The sequence below is a fragment of the Nerophis lumbriciformis genome, linkage group LG21, assembly GCF_033978685.3.
Source record: "Nerophis lumbriciformis linkage group LG21, RoL_Nlum_v2.1, whole genome shotgun sequence".
Lineage (NCBI taxonomy): Eukaryota > Metazoa > Chordata > Actinopteri > Syngnathiformes > Syngnathidae > Nerophis > Nerophis lumbriciformis.
The window spans coordinates 36,513,263-36,535,000 of NC_084568.2; the positions used below are offsets into that span (position 1 = coordinate 36,513,263).

The 21,738-nt window shown below is 37.4% G+C and overlaps 1 protein-coding gene across 4 annotated transcripts in view; it reads right to left on the reverse strand.

Moving 5' to 3' along the window:
• The window catches only part of fhod3a (formin homology 2 domain containing 3a), a 136,764-nt gene that overhangs the window by 82,542 nt on the left and 32,484 nt on the right, over positions 1 to 21,738 (reverse strand). For all 4 annotated transcript variants that reach the window (XM_061982411.2, XM_072915598.1, XM_061982413.2 and 1 more), the window contains one exon: positions 17,393 to 17,460. In XM_061982411.2, the coding sequence (XP_061838395.2) occupies positions 17,393 to 17,460 (68 nt within the window). The remainder of the gene's footprint in view (positions 1 to 17,392; positions 17,461 to 21,738) is intronic.

Sequence of the window (21,738 nt, forward strand, 5' to 3'; positions counted from 1 at the left end):
ACAAATGGAACATATGTGATGTATTGTATGAGAACTGTGTACATGTTCCAAAAAACTTCTACCAAACAACCATGTACTGTGGCAATTGCATATTTATCTAATATTGCAACAAAATATAATTGTACCATATATTTTCCGAATTTTAAAAAAATATATAAAATAAAAGAAAATAGTATGAATATTATATGCTTCACTTATGAATATCCATCACATTTTTTCTTACCGTGGAATAAACGTTGGTACAGTTTTTCCACATACAGTAAACACAACAACCATAGATTTTAGGGAAAAAAACCTGGTAGCTGCGTTCCATGAATTTTACCGCAAATAAATTTTTTTTTTTTTTTTTTTGCTTTAAAAAAAACACTGCAAATATTACAGTAAAATTCTGGCAACTGAGCTGCCAGTTTTCACAGTTTTTTTCTTAACAGCAAAAGGTAAAAAATAAATAAAAATAATCCAATGCATAGGTAATTATGCTGTTACAAGCTGCAATGTGGCCCTCAATGACAGCCCCGTTAAATATTCTTATACTTTACAATACTTCCCTTTCGGGGTGTCTCCATCCGATATTGATATCTGATATCAGCCCGTTATCGGCAAGTATTGATATTGGCTTGCTTCTCAGGACACAATAAAACTATTTCATAGAAATTTCTGTCTCCTTTTCGGACATTGTAGAATGTGAAAGTGTAAACATGAGATGTAAACACATCACTATGTTGTTATTATTTTCTTTTACTACTCATTGGTTGTTAGTTTTTTTTCTTCTTTTTTTTGTCCAAAAATAATATTTACAATACAATACAAAAAATATATATCTGATATAAAGTCTGATACCTTGTGCAAGGTTAGACAGCTAGTTAACAGCTAAATGTTCTCCAATAAGCACCCAATGTATTTTATTTGACTAAAGTCATTCACAAAAGGTAGACCACTAGAAGCTCGCAATTACACAACAGCTAAGCACACGATAGCACACAAGCTATACGGAAAAAGTGTCACTGAACAACATTGCCGTCTAAAACACACAACAAGTATCAAATAATTATAGTTGCATATCGCATACACATACAAAGTCTCCATGGCAGAGGTGTATTGGAAAGTATCCAGTAACAAACGTGTCCGCATCATTCAACTTACTGTGTCATGAGCTTAACTTCATGAATTATTGTGACCACTAGGTGTAGCCATACCCCTCTAGTACAACCTAAAGACAGCATAAGTCCATTCCAGACACCCATCCATTCATCCATTTTCTACCGCTTGTCCCGGTTCGGGGTCGCAGGGGTGCTGAAGCCTATCTCAGCTGCATTCGGGCGGAAGGCAGGTACACCATGGACAAGTCGCCACCTCATTCCAGACAGTTAATAAAAAATAGTTTAGTGTTTTTCATATCTACCATTGTTCACTTGACCACAAGTGCAATGGAGCTTGCAGCTACACAACAGCTAAGCACAAAATAGCACACAAGCGACGCAGACGCAATAACAATTGAACAATATTGCAGTTTAAAACAGCACATTTGTCAATGTAAACACGTGTAGTTATAAGAAACATATTAGGGAGTATCTAGTAACAAACGTGTCCGCATCATTCAACTCAATGTTTCATAATGAAATATAACTTACTTCACTAATTATTATTATTTGTTTTTAACATTATTACTTATAGAGTATATTGTGAATAAATTGAGAACAGGAAATGAACAAAAGTTTTGGCAACTGCTATGTAAAGGAAAAGGGGTAGGATTAAACAAGCTCTGCTTCTTCCTACTCCTTTTTGAACATGTTGAATGGAGAAACTGGAAATTGTGATGTATCATGTTGTATGCATGCATGTTCCAAATAAACACAAACTCAACTCAACAACTCAACTCATGAGCGTAACTAAATGGTTTATTGCCAAAAAAAACAAGCTCTGCTTCTTCCTACTCCTTTTCGAACATGTTAAATGGAGTAACTGGAAATTGTGATGTATCATGTTGTATGCATGCATGTTCCAAATAAACACAAACTCAACTCAACAATTCAACTCAACTCAATTCATGAGCGTAACTAAATGTTTTTTGGCCAAAAACAAGCTCTGCTTCTTCCTACTCCTTTTCGAACATGTTGAATGGAGAAACTGGAAATGTTGATGATGTGTGATGTATCATGTTGTATGCATGCACGTGTGATGTATCATGTTGTATGCATGCATGTGTGATGTATCATGTTGTATGCATGCATGTGTGATGTATCATGTTGTATGCATGCATGTGTGATGCATCATGTTGTATGCATGCATGTGTGATGCATCATGGTGTATGCATGCATGTGTGATGTATCATTTTGTATGCATGTATGTGTGATGCATCATGTTGAATGCATGCATGTGTGATGCATCATGTTGTATGCATGCACGTGTGATGCATCATGTTGTATGCATGCACGTGTGATGTATCATGTTGTATGCATGCATGTGTGATGCATCATGTTGTATGCATGCATGTGTGATGCATCATGTTGTATGCATGCACGTGTGATGTATCATGTTGTATGCATGCATGTGTGATGTATCATGTTGTATGCATGTATGTGTGATGCATCATGTTGAATGCATGCATGTGTGATGTATCATGTTGTATGCATGCATGTGTGATGCATCATGTTGTATGCATGCATGTGTGATGCATCATGTTGTATGCATGCACGTGTGATGTATCATGTTGTATGCATGCATGTTCCAAATAAAGTCAAACTCAACTTAACAACTCAATTCAACTAAATGACTAGTGTGTGAATGTGAGTGTGAATGTTGTCTGTCTATCTGTGTTGTCCCTGCGATGAGGTGGCGACTTGTCCAGGGTGTACCCCGCCTTCCGCCCGATTGTAGCTGAGATAGGCTCCGCGACCCCGAAGGGAATAAGCGGTAGAAAATGGATGGATGGATGGATTTATTGTCAAAAAAACAAATTACCACTCCACTTCAATTTGAGGACAGCCTACGTCTTCCATAAGGTTGCTGTCTTTCACTTGATCAAACCTTTGCTAACATTTCACACTGTAAAATAAAAAATATAATTTGGGCTGATATCGTATTGGATCAATATTCCATCCATCCATTTCTACCGCTTGTCCCTTTTGGGGTCGCTGGAGCCTATCTCAGCTGGATTCGGGCGTTAGGCGGGGTACACCCTGGACAAGTCGCCACCTCATCGCATATTGGCATCGGCCAATACTCAAGGTTCCAATATCGGTACCGTATCACTCCTGCTTCCCTTTATAGTTTTGAGAGAAGGGGTAATCAATTTTTAAGTAGAAAAAAAAAAAGCAGGCTTCACTACACATCTTAAACATGTTCTGTATTTCTCAATCAATCAAGGCTTTGTGGGCCAATCAGATGATGTAGAGTGGAGTACATGACGTGTGAGGATCTTAACGAGTGCAAAGCCACAGATGCCACCCCCCCTCGCTTAGCCGTGGCCAAACATTATCTGGCTGTCACAGCACGCCATCGCCAGGCCTTATCGCCGTCAATCGCTGTTCCAACCAGCTGTTTTCCTCTCCTGGCGTCCCTCAAAGCCACGTCCACCCCTGCTGGCAGCCTTGATTTACTGTCACGTACATGACTCTTTTTTTCAAGCCGCTACGTCTCCTAAAGCCAATCACCTTCTGCACCGCAGGGGGTCATTACAACACAATGAAGGCTAAAATAAAAAAAATAAAAACAAGTGAAATTCCGTGGATTTGAAGTGAAGCCAGAGCACTCATTAGTCTGGCGGTCCTTGTCAGAAACCATAGCTGCTCCTTTTTTGATCACTCAACCTGCAATTACTTGTGGGAAAGTAGGAAGTCTTGCAGACTTTTTTTCACGTTTCCATAAATAGCTTTTGTTTTCTTCACTTCCTCGAATGAAGGACTTCATGGACTGAATGTCTTACTGGCCATCTTTCTATTGTATTACTACAATACTGATATTGGAGCCTTGAGTATTGGCCCATGCGTACTTTTTTGCATTTTTTTTGTAGTGTGGGGAATGTTAGAAAAGGTTTGATCAAGTATGAAAAACACTAACCTATTTATTATTACCTGTCTGGGATGGGCTTATGCTGTCTTTAAGTTAAAGTGGAGTGGTAATTGTTTTTTTGAGACACCTCACGGCCACAACAATTCATTAGGTTAAGTTCATGAGGCAGTAAGTTGAATGATGCGGACACGTTTGTTACTGGATATTTTCCAGTACGCCTGTGCCTTGGGAACTTTGTATGTGTAAGTAATATGCAAGTTGAATGATGCCGACACGTTTGTTACTAGATACTTTCTAGTACGCTTCTGCCTTGGAGACTTTGTATGTGTAAGTAATATGCAAGTTGAATGATGCAGACACATTTGTTACTGGATATTTTCTAGTACGCTTCTGCTTTGGAGACTTTGTATGTGTAAGTAATATGCAAGTTGAATGATGCGGACAAGTTTGTTACAAGATAATTTCGAGTACGCTTCTGCCTTGGAGATTTTGTATGTGTAAGTAATATGCAAGTTGAGTGATGCGGACACGTTTGTTACTGGATACTTTCTAGTACGCCTCTGCCTTGGAGACTATGTATGTGTAAGTAATATGCAAGTTGAGTGATGCGGACACGTTTGTTACTGTATACTTTCTAGTACGCCTCTGCCTTCGAGACTATGTATGTGTAAGTAATATGTAACTATAATTATTTGATACTTGACAAATGTGCTGTTTTACACTGCAATATTGTTCAATGATTATTATTATTATTATGATTATTGCTGAGCTGTTGAGTAGCTGCCAGCTCCTAGTAGCCTATGGCCTAGCATAATTACCTTTCGAAAAAAAAAAAATATATAGGAGCCGTGAGTATAGTATCCAGTGCTGCTGTATTGTCACTGCAAGCCTAAATAGAATTTCAACAATGATTATATCCACTTTTATGCAAATATGACTCTTTTTTTGACATTCACAGGGTAAGTGCTTGTTTAGCATGATGCAAACCTTAACCCAAACTTTTTTGTACACAAACAACTCCATGGAGGACAGATTTGGTTAAAAAAAAGAAAAAAAAGGCTTTGCTACACTTCTTAAAACACAGCCTGGATCTCTGCCGACTACTCATCAGCCAGTCAGTGTTCACTAAGCGTAATTATTTTGGTTTTTCTTTAGAACAAAGCTCCTCCCCTACTCCTTAAAGTCATGTAGTTTAGTTGAGTCTTTATTTGAAGGCACAATGCACAGAAACATTCAGCTCAAAGACAGATATGTTCTGTACCAGATTAGGGATGTCCCGATCCGATATTTGGATCGGATCGGCTGCCGATATTTGCCAAAAATTGCGTATCGGCAAGGCATGGGAAAATGCCGATCCAGATCCAGTTTAAAAAAAAACTCCGGTCCGTGTTTTACAACGCACCGATTTAAATAATACATTCCACTTTTCTGCTGCTTCGTAATTTCCGTTCCGCATTTTCCAGCACACCTTCAACACATCCACAGGTCTGTGAATTCTCACGCAGTTGCTTTTAGCTGCTGGCATTACACGACAGGCTCTTCTCACTCTTTCCTGTGTCTCCCTCTCACAGACAGCAAGTGCACCTTCTTACACACGTCACATACTGTCTCGTCATATGTCACATACTGTCACGTCATACGTCACATACTGTCTCGTCATATGTCACATTCTGTCACGTCATACGTCACATACTGTCACGACATACGTCACATACTGTCACGACATACGTCACATACTGTCACGACATACGTCACATACTGTCACGTCATACGTCACATACGTATACGTCCTCCCCAAGCAGAGAGGTAGCAGCATGGCTAACGTTAGCTGTGATGCTAGCGCAACCGTGCGAGCAACGCTCCCTCTAAGGTGCTCGCCTGTGCAATTGCGCACTGTTTAAGCGTCCTCTGCGCATAGCAAATCTATGCCACGCACAAAATCTAATAAAAAAATAAGCGCATAACAATTTTCAACACACCGACACGACAGAGAAAACAGTTTTCGTCATCATTGTTCAAATATTGTGACGTCTGTCGAGACGCTTATCTCCATTCGGTGCCACACGTCCACACCATCAAAATGCTGAGGCAAAAATTTCCACATCAACACCGTATGAAAAAATTGGTGATTTTTTTAGTTGTGATTTCCTTCTCTGCATGAAAGTTTAAAAGTAGTATATATTAATGCAGTATGAAGAAGAATGTTTTAATGTAGACATGCAAGCCTTGAAAGAAAATTTTGAAAATCAAGACTACATTTCCTGCAAATGGGTGCATTTCTACCCTATATTTTAACTTTAGATTTATTCTCATATCAAACTCTTTTGGCTGTCTTTTTGACACTTACATCTGGCGCCCCCCTCCACACCCTGGATTATAAATAATGTAAATAATTCAATGTGATTATCTTGTGTGATGACTGTATTATGATGATAGTATATATCTGATAGTATATATCTGTATCATGAATCAATTTAAGTGAACCCCGACTTAACAAGTTGAAAAACTTATTGGGGTGTTACCATTTAGTGGTCAATTGTACGGAATATGTACTTCACTGTGCAACCTACTAATAAAAGTCTCAATCAATCAATCAAAACACATAGAATCATCATACTGCTGTGATTATATGCATCAAGTGTTCATTCAAGGCTAAGGCAAAATATCGAGATATATATTGTGTATCGCAATATGGCCTTAAAATATCGCAATATTAAAAAAAGGCCATATCGCCCAGCCCTAGTTCAATGATGCCATTTCTGTTTGTCATGTATAATTTTGTCTATTTTGTGTTTATCCTTGAATAAACAGGTCAGTTTCTTGTTACCAACCATTGTGTATTATTCAAACTCCCCTAATTCAGCTGGCTAGTTGTTATCAAGAGTACTAAAACCCTTTTCAACATGATTCTGACAACTAAGTAGGCTAAATAACTTTAAACTTTAATACATGCTCGGATAGGCCAGTATCGGTCAGTATCGGTATCGGATCGGAAATGCAAAAACAATATCGGTATCGGATCGGAAGTGCAAAAACCTGGATCGGGACATCCCTATACCAGATTATAGCTAAATAGCTCATTCCCATCTGCAGTCCCTGGCTACCTAAATTAAAGGGATACAAAAATCATGCAATACAAGTATGACAATAAAATCATACACAAGTATTGAGAAAAAAGTCATAAAATGCCCTTTCATGGACACATACTTAATATACAATACAACCACACCTCATTTACATCATCACACAACGTTGTATGTGTTCTACTACACTGGACAGGTGCACAGTTACGGTGGACATTTAGTTTTAGGTCCATTTCTTCTGTTAAATAAAATCTTGTTACGCAACACCCCAAATGTCCTCTGCAGAGGACGCCGGAACCACACACTCTGTCCTCTGCAGGCTGGAAAAACACCGCTCATTAGCATTAAAGCTACAGACACACACTGTAAGACATATGACTGTAAAACACACTTCCACTGTTGTAGGACCTCTGATATGGATTTAAAATGGTTGACAAGTGGTATAATATGGGAGTTTTAACTCTGTCTGGCAAATATAATCTTATTTAATAGCAGTTAAGTGCAGTTAAGTGCTGCCAGGACTAAACCCAGCAGGCACGAGACATTGAAACAATGTTGTGATCTTGTTGAATTATAGGTCCTGACGTTGAAATAACATGCTTTTTGACAACGTTTGATCAACGTTGGGTTCTGACATTGAATATTTCCCCACCAATATCCTACAACACAAATACAACGCTGAAACAACATGCTTTTTGACAATGTTCATTCAATGTCGGGTTGTGACATTGAATTGAACATTGAATTTTGGTCATTTTTCCAGCCAATATTTTACGACACAAATACAACGTTGAAACAACATGCTTTTTGACGACGTTTATTTAATGTCAGGTTGTGACGTTGTTTTGACCATTGAAAATTGGTCATTTCCCCAACCAATATTCTACAACACAAATACAACGTTGAAACAACATGCTTTTTGACGACGTTTAATCAATGTCAGGTTGTGACGTTGATTTGACCATTGAAATTTGGTCATTTCCCAACCAATATTCTACAACACAAATAACGTTGAAACAACATGCTTTTAGATGACATTTAATCAATGTTGGGTTGTGACGTTGATTTGACCATTGAATTTTGGTTATTTTTCCTACTAATATTCTAAAACACAAATACAACATTGAAACAACATGCTTTTTGACAACATTTAATCAATGTTGGGTTCTGACGTTGATTTGACTATTGAATTTTGGTCATTTTCCAACCAATATTCTACAACACAAATACAACATTGAAACAACATGCTTTTTGATGACGTTTAATCCATGTTGGGTTCTGACGTTGATTTGACTATTTCCCAACCAACAACGTGGATCCAATGTTGGACATCAAAGTTGTCTCAATTTACAAATACAACTCATTCGCAACCTTATTTCAAAGTCAGTTTTAAAGGACATGTACGTATGATCAATGTTGTATCAATGTCTTGTGCCTGCTGGGAATAGTCCTCAGAAGGTGAAGAGGGTATACATTTTCCCCCCAAAATTGTCCCAACTCATGTTTTTTTCTAAAATGACATACTCACTAATCATGTGTACATTCAGGCCCTTTAACGCAGTGTTTTTCAACAACTGTGCCGCGGCACTAGTGTTGTGAGATACAGTCTGGTGTGCCGTGGGAGATTATCTAATTTTACCTATTTGGGTTAAAAATATTTTTTGCAAAGCAGTAATTATAGTCTGCAAATGATGTGTTGTTGTTGAGTGTCGGTGCTGTCTAGAGCTCAGCAGAGTAACCGTGTAATACTCTTCCATATCAGTAGGTGGCTGCAAGTAGCTAATTGCTTTGTAGATGTCGGAAACAGCGGGAGGCAGCGTGCAGGTAAAAAGGTGTCTAATACTTAAACCAAAAATAAACAAAAGGTGAGTGCCACTAAGAAAATGCATTGAAGCTTAGGGAAGGCTATGCAGGATGGATCTAAAACTGGCTACAAAGTAAACAAAAAAAGAATGCTGGACGACAGCAAAGACTTACTGAGGAGCAAAGACTGCGTCCACAATGTACATCCGAACATGACATGACGATCAACAATGTCCCCACAAAGAAGGATAAAAACAACTGAAATATTCTTGATTGCTAAAACAAAGTAGATGCGGGGAATATCGCTCAAAGGAAGACATGAAACTGCTACAGGAAATGACCAAAACAAGAGAAAAAGCCACCAAAATAGGAGTGCAAGACAAGAAGTAAAACACTACACACAGGAAAACAGCAAAAAAGTCCAAATAAGTCAGGGTGTGATGTGACAGGTGGTGACAGTACACCTACTTTGAGACAAGAGCTATAGTGATGCATGCTTGGTTATGCTTTGTTTTTTAATGATTTCTGCTGGTGGTGTGCCTCTGCATTTTTTCTATGCAAAAAAGGTTGAAAAACACTGCTTTAACGTTTACTGTACGGCTCATTTTATGCTTATGTATCCAAATAAAAAACTGACCTGATTCTATCAAAGGGGCAATGAAAGGGTTAAACTGAAATCAAAACCATGACATGTTTGCTACGTTTATTTAGGACTGAAGTTGATTAAGAGATTTGAGCAACAACAAAAAAAGAAAAAGAAAACAAAAGGTCAATCTAAAAACACTTTTAATAACTCCCTGATGACTTTTTTGGCGGCACTTAACTGCCTGAAATTATTTACCTGGGTATCACTGATGAATGAATGAATTAGAAATAAAAATAAACCATTCATCACAAACCACTCTATTCGGAGTAGTCAAGGTCAAAAATTGAAAGGACAAAAAAGTCCCATAGGGGTTAAAGATTGTGATTATTGTAAAAAAAAATTAAAAAAAATTAAAAATAAAATACCCGCTCATTGGGGAGATTTTTTTTTTTGTAGATTATTGGAATGTTCTGGGGTTGGACATCATAAACTGCAAACAAAGCATCAAAGGAGGTTCTAGAACGTCATGAGAGGGGCAAAATATGCCAAATGCTACATTACAGACATGATATCTTGTTTTTATTCCCCCCATCTTTTACGCAGATGTTTGTTGGACGCAAGCGACTTCTCGTAGATCCACGCTGCCTCCCTCGCATGTTTCTGCCGCGTCAGCACTTTCTAAAGATAACCTGCACCCTTTCATGCCAGAACCACCTCCTGGCCGTTAGGGCGGCTAAAATTAACCTTTGGACAGGAGACTGGCACTCTAATGGAGAAAAAATGGCCGCCTATTGATGAGAGAAAAGTATCATTTCAAATCTATAGTGAAGTACAGGATGACCTTTGACCTTCATGCAAATACATCCTGATGTTGTGCCAATCAGAACAGAGATCTGGATCAGATTAGATGTATCTTTAAGAATGTCTCAATCCGGGGTGTCCAAACTTTTTCCACCAAAGAATGCTGCGCTATTTGGATATTTTTCATTTTAAAAACTAATAAAATAAATAAATATATTTTTTTACCATTAGGGCCCCCCTCAAGTATGGGGATCTAAAAAGGCTCCACTCATAAAAGTGTTAAAAATAAATCATACATTTTTTTATTTTTTTTTACTTAAAACACCTGAATCTCTTGATCAACTTCAGATCTGTCTGTCGCTTATACGTTTGTATTTTTATTCTATTTTACATTTTTACCTTATTTTTATGTTTTTTTGTCATGGAAAACTTTGTTTTTAAGGCAAACAAAAAAATAGGCCCTTTTTTTCCCCCCCAAAATATTTCAAAGCGGAATATTTAATGTGAAATAACTGAAGCCCTCAATAAGTCATTAAATCATAACTTTAATTTTGATGTATTATTATTTTTTGAGCAATAACAGTTTTAAGGGGAAAAAACAGCCTGCATGGCAGCTTTGTGTTATTAGCGTCAACTAGGGTTGTACGGTATACCGGTACTAGTATAGTATCGCAGTACTAATGAATCAAAAACGGTACTATACTCTGTTTGAAAAGTACTGGTTCCTGGGCATGACGACACGTCGTCACGTCGTGACATTGCTGGTTTTACAAGCAGAGGAGCATGTTGGGCAGCGCGCGCACACAGAGTACTTACAAGCAGACAGTGTGTAGACAGAAAAGGGAGAATGGACGCATTTTGGTGTAAAAAGTAAAGATAAAGGTGAAGTTGTAACACTGAAACACCCTCAGGAAGAGCTGCTTTAAGACATGGCTAGCTAGTTAGCAGCTAACATCCATCCACAGTGTTTTAGTAACTTCTAAATCACTAATCCTGGCCTCCATGGCGACAAATAAAGTGAGTTTCTTACAAGTATCATTATCACTGCAGGACGAGGAATAGCTAAACATGCTTCACTACACACCGTAGCTCACCGGCGTCACAATGTAAACAAATGCCATGGGTGGATCTACACCTGACATCCACTGTAATGATACCAAGTACAATAGTGTATCTCGTCGATACTACAATGATTTCATCGATATTTTTTTATCGTCACAAAATCTTTTTTCCTTTTTTTAAAATTCCTATTATGTGTATAAAGTCAGTAAGTATGTCCCTGGACACTTGAGGACTTTGAATATGACCAATGTATGATCCTGTAACTACTTGGTATCGGATTGATACCTACATTTGTGGTATCATCCAAAACTAATGTCAAGTATCAAAGAAGAGAAGAATAAGTGATTATTACATTTTAACAGAAGTGTAGATAGAACATGTTAAAACAGAAAATAAGCAGATATTAATAGTAAATGAACAAGTAGATTAATAATCCATTTTTTACAGCTTGTCCTTTATATTGTAGACAAAATAATAGGTGTATAAATGACACAATATGTTACTGCATAAGTCAGCAGACTAATTAGTAGTCTTTGTTTGTTTACTTACTACTAAAAAACAAGTTGTCTAGTATGTTCACTCTTTCATTTAAGGACTAAATTGCAATAATAAACATATGTTTAAGGTACCCAAAGATTTTTTTTTTTTAAATAGACAATAATGCAATTTTTGTGGTCCCCTTTATTTAGAAAAGTACCGAAATACATTTTGGTACCGGTACCAAAATATTGGTATCGGTGCAACATTGCAACTTTTTTCTTGTAACATTTCACCTGTCTGCTTTTTTATTGTTTATTTTGTGTGAGTATTTTTCAAAAGTGCAGTTCAAATCATAAACAGATCCTCAACCATCCATTCATCCATCCATTTTCTACAGCTTGTCCCTTTTGGGGTCGCGTGGGGTGCTGGAGCCTATCAAGCAACCTTAAATAGATTGATTCCGCAAGCAATCTCAGTCTGACTGTGACAGACTTTTCATTCAGCGGCTATGATGCTGACCACTCGTCCAGCGATCGGAGGGTCAAGGCCTCGGAGGATTAGCGAGCGCTAAAGGGGTGGATGAGTGGACAGCTGGGTGGAGTGGGGGGGGGGGGGGGGGGGGGGGGGGGGGGTTGGGGGCTGGTAACCAACCCGTCTCTTAAGGCCACACTTTAAACTGCTTCATGCAGGAGAGTAAGCAAACTGCTAGATTTCAACTCCAGCTGGCCACCATCGACGTCATGCTCGGTTCTGAATGGGGGCTAAGAACGCTCCGTTGGTGTTGATATGCAGCGGCTTTGATAGCGAACAGGTCGTGACACTCCGAGGAAGTGCTTGTTTATGTCAGGTTTGAAGGCGGCAAAACGAGCGCAGTGTTTATTTTCTCCCCTAGTGGTTTAAGACAAGGATTTAGACCACACCATGACTCCAGCCTCGTTCAACAGGTGCATACCTTTGTTCTCGGGTGACCATTCATACCGCTTCAGTAGTCCGATACCGAGGAATGAAACTTGAATATTCTTTAGAGTAGTCAGTGTACAGCTGCGGTCGGTATTCGTTTTCTTGACAATGTTCGGCCCAGGTTTCGTTATCGTAACGCCAAACATTGCACGTAACAAAATATTGTTGAGCCCAAACAAAGAATCTCAGTGTTGGCGACTCAGTGTCTGTTTTTTTATTTTTTATTATTGAAACAATGGCAAAATAAGCTACCAGAGGGACAAAGAAAATTGCAAGTGCTAGAACCAAACAAGGTGAGAAACACCATTTAATTCAAGAAAGACAAGGCGACAAAGCATGTTTAAACATGTCAAACAGTGTCAAGAAAATATATATTTTGGAATGAATCACAATTCTTATTTGTAATGATTCATAATCAATAAATAAAAAAAATAAAAAATCAATTGTTGTTGTAGATGCCCATATATGCAAATTTACAGGTTTTGGATACTTCTCTTGTTGCCTTATTTGTATTTGACTTTATTAAATGTTTGGGTAGAATTATATTCAACAAAATCAGTTTTCTTTTAAATAATATAGAAATTTATCACGGCTGTTTATCTTTTTTATGGACTTTTTCTCATTACATTTCACCTGTATGCTCTTTTATTCCACTTTTTTGTTTTTGTTTTGTTTTGTTCCCTTTTTGTCATGGAAAACTTATTTTTATAAGTTTTCCATGACAAACACAAACACAAAACATGCAATATTTTCCCCAAACAATATTTCAAAGTGGAATATTTTACGTGAGCCTTCAATAGGTCAATAATTCATAACATAATTACAATTTTTTTTAGCAAAGATAGTTTAAAAAAACGATCCAAAAAACATTATTTTATATATATATTTTAAATTTCTACGCTTAAATTGCTAGATCAACTTCAGATCTGTATGTCGATTATACGTTTGTATTATTTTTTTCCCTTTTTTGGGGGTTGTTGTATTCCCTTTTTGTCATGGAAAACTGTTTTTTTATGGCAAACACAAAATACACCATATTTTCCCCAAAAAATATTTAAAAGTGAAATAACAGTTTTAAAGAAAAAACACAGCCTGCATGACAGCTGTGTGTTATTAGAGTCAACATTGCAACTTTTTCTACTTACATTTCACCTGTATGCTCTTTTATTCCACTTTTTTTACATTTTTTGTTATTGTTTTGGTTTATTCCCTTTTTGTCATGGAAAACTTTTTTTTATGGCAAACACAAAATACACCATATTTTCCCCAAAAAATATTTAAAAGTGAAATAACAGTTTTAAAGAAAAAACACAGCCTGCATGACAGCTGTGTGTTATTAGAGTCAACATTGCAACTTTTTCTACTTACATTTCACCTGTATGCTCTTTTATTCCACTTTTTTTTTACATTTTTTGTTATTGTTTTGGTTTATTCCCTTTTTGTCATGGAAAACTTTTTTTTATGGCAAACACAAAATATGCAATATTTTCCCAAAAAAATATTTCAAAGTGGAATATTTTACATGAGCCTTTAATAGGTCAATAATTTATAACATTGATTTTTTTCTAATTACAATTTTTTTTTTAGCAAAGACAGTTTAAAAACATTATTTTATATTTATTGTTTAAATTTCAACGCTTAAATCACTAGATCAACTTCAGATCTATGTCGATTATACGTTTTTATTATTATTTCACTTTTTTTATTTTTTTTATTACTTTTTGTAATGGAAAACTGTTTTTTATGGCAAACACAAAATATGCCATATTTTCCCCAAAAAATATTTCAAAGTGAAATAACAGTTTTAAAGAAAGAAAACAGCCTGCGTGACAGCTGTGTGTTATTAGAGTCAACATTGCAACTTTTTCTACTTACATTTCACCTGCATGCTCTTTTATTCCACTTTTTTGCGTTTTTTGTTTGTTTTGGTTTATTCCTTTTTTGTCAGGGAAATCTTATTTTTTATGACAAACACAAAATATGTAATATTTTCCCCAAAATATATTTCAAAGTGGAATATTTTACATGAGCCTTCAATAGGTCAATAATTTATAACATTGATTTTGTTTCTAATTACAATTTTTTTGGGCAAAGACAGTTTAAAAAAACGATCCAAAAAACATTATTTTATATTTATTTTTTTAAATTTCTACGCTTAAATCGCTGGATCAATTTCAGATCTATATGTCGATTATACATTTGTATTATTTTTTTCAATTTTTCTTTTGTTTGTTTTATTCCCTTTTTGGAAAACTGTTTTTATGGCAAACACAAAATACGCAATATTTTTCCCCAAAAAAGTGAAATGACAGTTTTAAAGAAAAAAAAACAGCCTGCATGACAGCTGTGTGTTATTAGAGTCAACATTGCAACTTTTTCTCCTTACATTTCACCTGTATGCTCTTTTATTCCACTTTTTTTTTGTTTAGTTTATTTCCCTTTTTGTCATAGAAAACTTTGTTTTTATGGCAAACACAAAATATGCAATATTTTCCCCAAAAAATATTTAAAAGTGGAATATTTTACATGAGCCTTCAATAGGTCAATAATTCATAACATTGATTTTGTTCTAATTAAGATTTTTTTGAGCAAAGACAGTTTAAAAAAACTATTCAAAAAACATTATTTTATATATATATATTTTTTTTTTATTTCTACGCTTAAATCGCTAGATCAACTTCAGATATATATGTCGATTATACATTTTTTATTATTTTTTTCAGAATGTTTTTGTTTTTTTATTCTCTTTTTGGAAAACTATTTTATGGCAAACACAAAATTTGCAATATTTTCCCCCCAAAAAGTGAAATAACAGTTTTAAAGGAAAAAAACAGCCTGCATAACAGCTGTGTGTTATTAGAGTCAACATTGAAACTTTTTCTCCTTACATTTCACCTGCATGCTCTTTTATTTCACTTTCTTACGTTTTTTTTGTTTTATTCCCTTTTTGTCATGGAAAACTTTTTTTTTTATTATGGAAAACACAAATATGCAATATTTTCCCCAAAAAATATTTCAAAGTGGAATATTTTACATGAGCCTTCAATAGGTCAATAATTTATAACATTGATTATTTTTCTAATTACAATTTTTTTGAGCAAAGAGTTTAAAAAAACGATCCAAAAAACATAATTTTATATTTATTTTTTTAATTTCTACGCTTAAATCGCTAGATCAACTTCAGATCTATATGTTGATTATACATTTTTTATTATTTTTTTCCAAATTTTTTTTGTTTGTTTTGTTCCCTTTTTGGAAAACTATTTTTATGGCAAAAACAAAATACGCAATATATTCCCCCAAAAAAGTGAAATGAGAGTTTTAAAGAAAAAAAACAGCCTGCATGACAGCTGTGGGTTATTAGAGTCAACATTGCAACTTGTTCATGTTATATTACACATGTATGCTCTTTTATTCCACTTTTTTTTTGTTTAGTTTTTTTCCCTTTTTGTCATGGAAAACTTCTATTTTTTATGGAAAACACAAAATATGCAATATTTTCCCCCCAAAAAAGTGAAAGGACAGTTTTAAAGAAAAAAAACCAGCCTGCATGACAGCTGCGTGTTATTAGAGTCAGCATTGCAACTTTTTCTCCTTACATTTCACCTGCATGCTCTTATATTCCACTTTTTGATGTTTTTTTTGTTATAGTATTTTTAGAATCTTAAACAATTTCCTGCGGGCCGCACTCTGGACACCTCTGCCCAAGAGGACGACGGCGGTGCTCCATAATAATAATAAACATTGACACAATTTGAACAGTGTTATGTGAGGTGTACTCAACATGATGAATAGTAAACTGACTAATAAAGCTAAATTGCGATACAAGCTGTACACTGACTACTCTAAGTGACATCCATTTCTATAGCATGGTGCACTGAGAAGATAAAATGCTACAGAACTGCACTGCATAAATGCATCTGCCGACCTCTAACCCCATGTGATGTTGGACCAATGGGAGGCAGCCATGGTGCCGCTCTTCTTTGGCGCTGCTATCACTGGCAGCGAGCGTGTTGACACTGGCGGCGGACGGTGGGGGATAGCTAGCGAGAAGGGGAAAGACTCGTCGAGATAGAGATTAATTTAATGCCTTTGGAAAGAGGGCAGGAAATGGCAACTAAATACTCTCATGAGATTCTCAGCACACAAAAAAAAAAAAGCTGCTCTAACGTAATAAGATCTCAAAATCGCCCGTGTGGATATTTCCGTGAGACAACTATAATAAACCCTGTTGACTTTACGCGATTTGACGACGGAGAAATTCCTTCGCCGAGTGAGAAAATTAAAGCGTTATGTGAACACATGAAATCCAGACGTCATCAAGCTAATGGTGGTTGATGTCCCTCAGCCTTGCAGCTTGCCCTTTAAGAGACATGAAGTCCCCACCTCGTGCCACTGCATCCTTTCTCTTTTAGCCCCGATGCTTATGCCATATTACGCTAAGTGCAACGGGAGAGTAAAAAAATAAATAAATAAATAAAAAAGAGCCAGCTCTTCCTCACAGTGGGAGGTCCTTCATCCCAGATGTAACAATCTGGACCAGTTGAAGGGATTGCTCACATGTCTGACACAAGAAATGCAATTTCACAAACAACATGGCACTCACCGATGCAGGCGTGCACGCGCACGCTCAGCTGGGTCCGTAATATAACACCGTGCTTTTTCCCTCTGGACCTGAAGGCAAACAGAAATAGGCGGTTTGAGAGCGTGGAAGAAGAAAGAGGGGTGACATTGGTCCAATACAACATATTTTCCGGACTATAAGGCGCACTTAAAATCCTTTTTTTTCCTCAAAACATCGACAGTGCGCCTTATCATCCGATGCGCCTAATGTACGGAATAATTCTGGTTGAGCTTACCGACCTCGAAGCAATTTTATTTGGTACATGGTGAAATGATAAGTGTGAGCAGTAGATGGCAGTCACACATAAGAGATAAGTGTAGACTTCAATATGACTCAAGTAAACAACACCAACATTTTATATGTTCCATTGAAAATATAGAACTTTACACACAGCGCTCAAAAATCTATCAAAATGTTTTAGTACGGGCAGCACGGTGTCATAAGGGTTACTGCATGTGCCTCACAATACGAAGGTCCTGAGTTCAATCCTGGGCTCGGGATCTTTCTGTGTGGAGTTTGCATGTTCTCCCCGTGACTGCGTGGGTTCCCTCCGGGTTAAATCACCAAAAATGATTCCCGGGCGCGGCCACCGCTGCTGCCCACTGCTCCCCTCACCTCCCAGGGGGTGATCAAGGGTGATGGGTTAAATGCAGAGAATAATTTCGCCACACCTAGTGTGTGTGTGACAATCATTGGTACTTTAACTTTAACTTTAACTCCGGCTTCCTCCCGCCTCCAAAGACATGCACCTGGGGATAGGCCCTTCCCACCTCCAAAGACATGCACCTGAGGATAGGCCCCTCCCACCTCCAAAGACATGCACCTGGGGATAGGCCCCTCCCACCTCCAAAGACATGCACCTGAGGATAGGCCCCTCCCACCTCCAAAGACATGCACCTGAGGATAGGCCCCTCCCACCTCCAAAGACATGCACCTGGGGATAGGTTGATTGGCAACACTAAATTGGCTCTAGTGTGTGAATGTTGTCTATCTGTGTACCCCACCTTCCGCCCGATTGCAGCTGAGCTAGCCTCCAGCACCCCCCGCGACCCCGAAGTCAAGTCAAGTCAAGGCAACTTTATTTATATAGCACGTTTTCAACAACTTTTCAATTGAACCAAAGTGCTTTACAGGTTAAAAAAGCATAGAGCAAAAAAAACAAAACAAAAACAAAAAAAACAAACAAAGAACATAAACAATGAATGAGCTGAACAAGACAGTGCAAAAGCAATACGGTAAAAGGGGTCGAATAAAAAGTAAAAATTTGCAGAATAAAAATAATAATAATAAAAGTGCGACAAATTGAAAAATAAAACTAAAGGGACAAGCGGTAAAAAATGGATGGATGGATGGATGTTTTAGTAGGACTTTGGTAAGCTATGAAGCCACACCGCTTGATAGATTGTACTGTGCTTCAACATAGGAGTATTATTATGGTGTGTGTATAAGGTAAGACATGTCTGGCGTTTTGTTTTGCAATATTATACAAAAGCAACTTTTCTTACCTTCTGGTACCTGCTGATCTATAGGATCTGCATAAGGCCTGAAAAATTGCACACGTCCGCCTTTGTAGTCGATAAGCTTCTCCTTTTTCTCTATCTTCTTGTTATGTGACATTCATCCTCCACTGTTGCCATTTCCAATATAAAGTAGTGTAAAGTTCTTACTTATATTTGTCAGTAAACTCGCCATGAAAGCGCTAAAACATACCGGTGTAGTGAGTTTACATTATTCACCCAAGGAACTTTAGTTATTACAGTTCCGGTCGGACGGTTTTTCACGGGACACATTTCCGGTGATGCTGCTCCGTTATTGATTGAAGTAAAGTCTGAATGTCATTAAAACAGTTAGCTCCATCTTTTGACACTTCTTCCACTCCCGTCCTTGCACACTACACCGCTACAACAAAGATGACGGGGAGAAGACGCTGACGAAGTGGAGGCACGTAAATAAGACCCGCCCACAAAGCGCCTGTCAGAAAGTGACCTGAAGATTGATTGATTGGAACTTTTATTAGTAGATTGCACAGTGCAGTACACATTCTGTACAATTGACCACTAAATGGTAACACCCCAATAAGTTTTTCAACTTGTTTAAGTCGGGGTCCACGTTAATCAATTCATGGTAATATGATGTGTAAAACATCATCTATGCAACATTTTGAGCAAACAACCACCATTACATGTTATGTAGACCACAAGGAAGTATTTTACATTTAGAAAAAAAATCATAATAATATGACTCCTTATAATCTGGTGCGCCTTATATATGAAAAAAAGCTTTTAAAAAAAAATAGACCATTCATCGCAGTGCGCCTTATAATCCGAAAAATACGGTATATCTCCGATACAAAAAATCTACATCTAAATGTCCTTCAATAAGCCCAAGGTTGGGTTTTTTTCATCTATTTCAGTCAAAAACATGCTAAGCTATAGGCTACTAGGAGTGCGCAGCTACACAACAGATAAGCACACAATAGCACCCAAGCTAGACATACACAATGCGTCCTTCATTGAGCAATATTGCGGTCTAAAGGACTTCAAGACATTATTCGTCAGTATGCAAACGTAGTTGTCGAAGTCTGGTGTTTGTCCGGACCCCAGAATGCAGAAACGGCAGGCAAAAGTGCAGGCAAGAGGGGTCAGTGCAGGAAGAAAACTCAGACCAGAGGGGAGGGAGTCAATAGAGGCAAACAGGAAATGGACCAAAAAATAAGAGTGCTGGAAAGGAAATGACACCAAATACAGGAACTAACAATGGGAGATCATGACAACAGTGTTCCTTCGCCACTTTGCGGTTCACTTGCGGATTTTAAAGTGCATTAAGATTTGAGTTCCCATTTAAGTTGATAAAAGGACATAGGCTTTAGATTTTAGGAAGGGTTTTAAGACATTCACTTCCCCCGGGGGGTCTTCAACGTACGTTTGTGTATGAAACTATAATCATCAAAGTTTCCAATTAGAAAGTGTTCAGTAACACACAATTTACTGCGTCATGAGCTTAATCTACTGAACTACTGTGGCCACTCAGTATTGCCAAATAAACAATTACCACTCCACTTCAACTAAAAGAAAGCATAAATCAATTTTAGCCTGTTAATAATTAATAGTGTTAAGTACAGTTGGCTTATAGTGGGTGCCGGGAAAAATGGACTTACATGCAAATTGTGATTCTTATTTAATACAATTCTGACTTGATTCAGGCCCGACCTTGGATCAGCTGAAGAAGATGGATGGACGGATTTTTTAAAGTAATTTCATTTGATCAGAACTTTTCCAATGCTGCAAAACAATAAGCTGTAGTACCTATTTTTGCCTATATTTATTTTTGTGCAATTTATTCTTTTATGTATTCTTTTTTTATGGTGTTTTATTCTGTCCCAAATCGTATCTGGTTGGGATTTTATATGTTTTATCCTTTTTATGGGGAACTTGGAGTACATGTACTGTTTGGTGATCTTGGCAATGTTTGTGATGCTTTTTATGTGGCAGGTCTTTGTAGTGCATATCTAGGATGTTCCTTTCTCTCTATCTTTAAATGGATGTCCTCATCTTGCTGGCTGCAAAACAAGTTTAACTTCGGGTACTAATAAAGTAACCTAACCTAACCTAACCAGTAAAGGTATCTACCATTCCTGCTGATATCGTATAGGCTCAATATCAGTATCAGCCAACGCTGGAAACTCCAATATCGGTATTGTATCGGAAGAAAATTGTTTAATCTGGACACCCCTTTTATCTCTTTTCATGATTGGTAAACTCTTTTTCTAAGACGTTCTTGTTGAATTTCACGTGAAAACTTCCAAAAATATCTCTAAAATCTAACACAATTTGACCAAGACTCACTTTATCCTCCTGAGATTTGTTTTTGCTCTATTTCTCTTGTCAGATGTCGAAAAACGCTGCAGAGGACGCTGGTTCCCAGCAGGATAGGGATGCGATACAGTGATGAACCGACGCCCGTACGCTGATACCATCCGTGCAGACACAACACACTCATCTCCACACAACAACAATACACACTCATATATTTTCCAGCGGCTAAAAAACAAAATGAGTACATAACGGGAAGCAATGGTGGTATTTTGAGCGCCAATCAAACTCTCCCTTCTCATACTGCGGCTGATATCGTGCTAATCTTTGACTCCTATCAGCTCCTGGCATTCCCAGCCGTGCAGGGAAAAGCACTGATGTGATAACACACACCTCCAAAACTCCTGTTACACATCCAAGGAAGCCTGGAAAGGCAGCAAACCGTTACCTCCACCTGCTTGCAGTAGATGCATATTGATAATATTTCCCTCCTTTTGGCAGGACAAGAACGCCTTA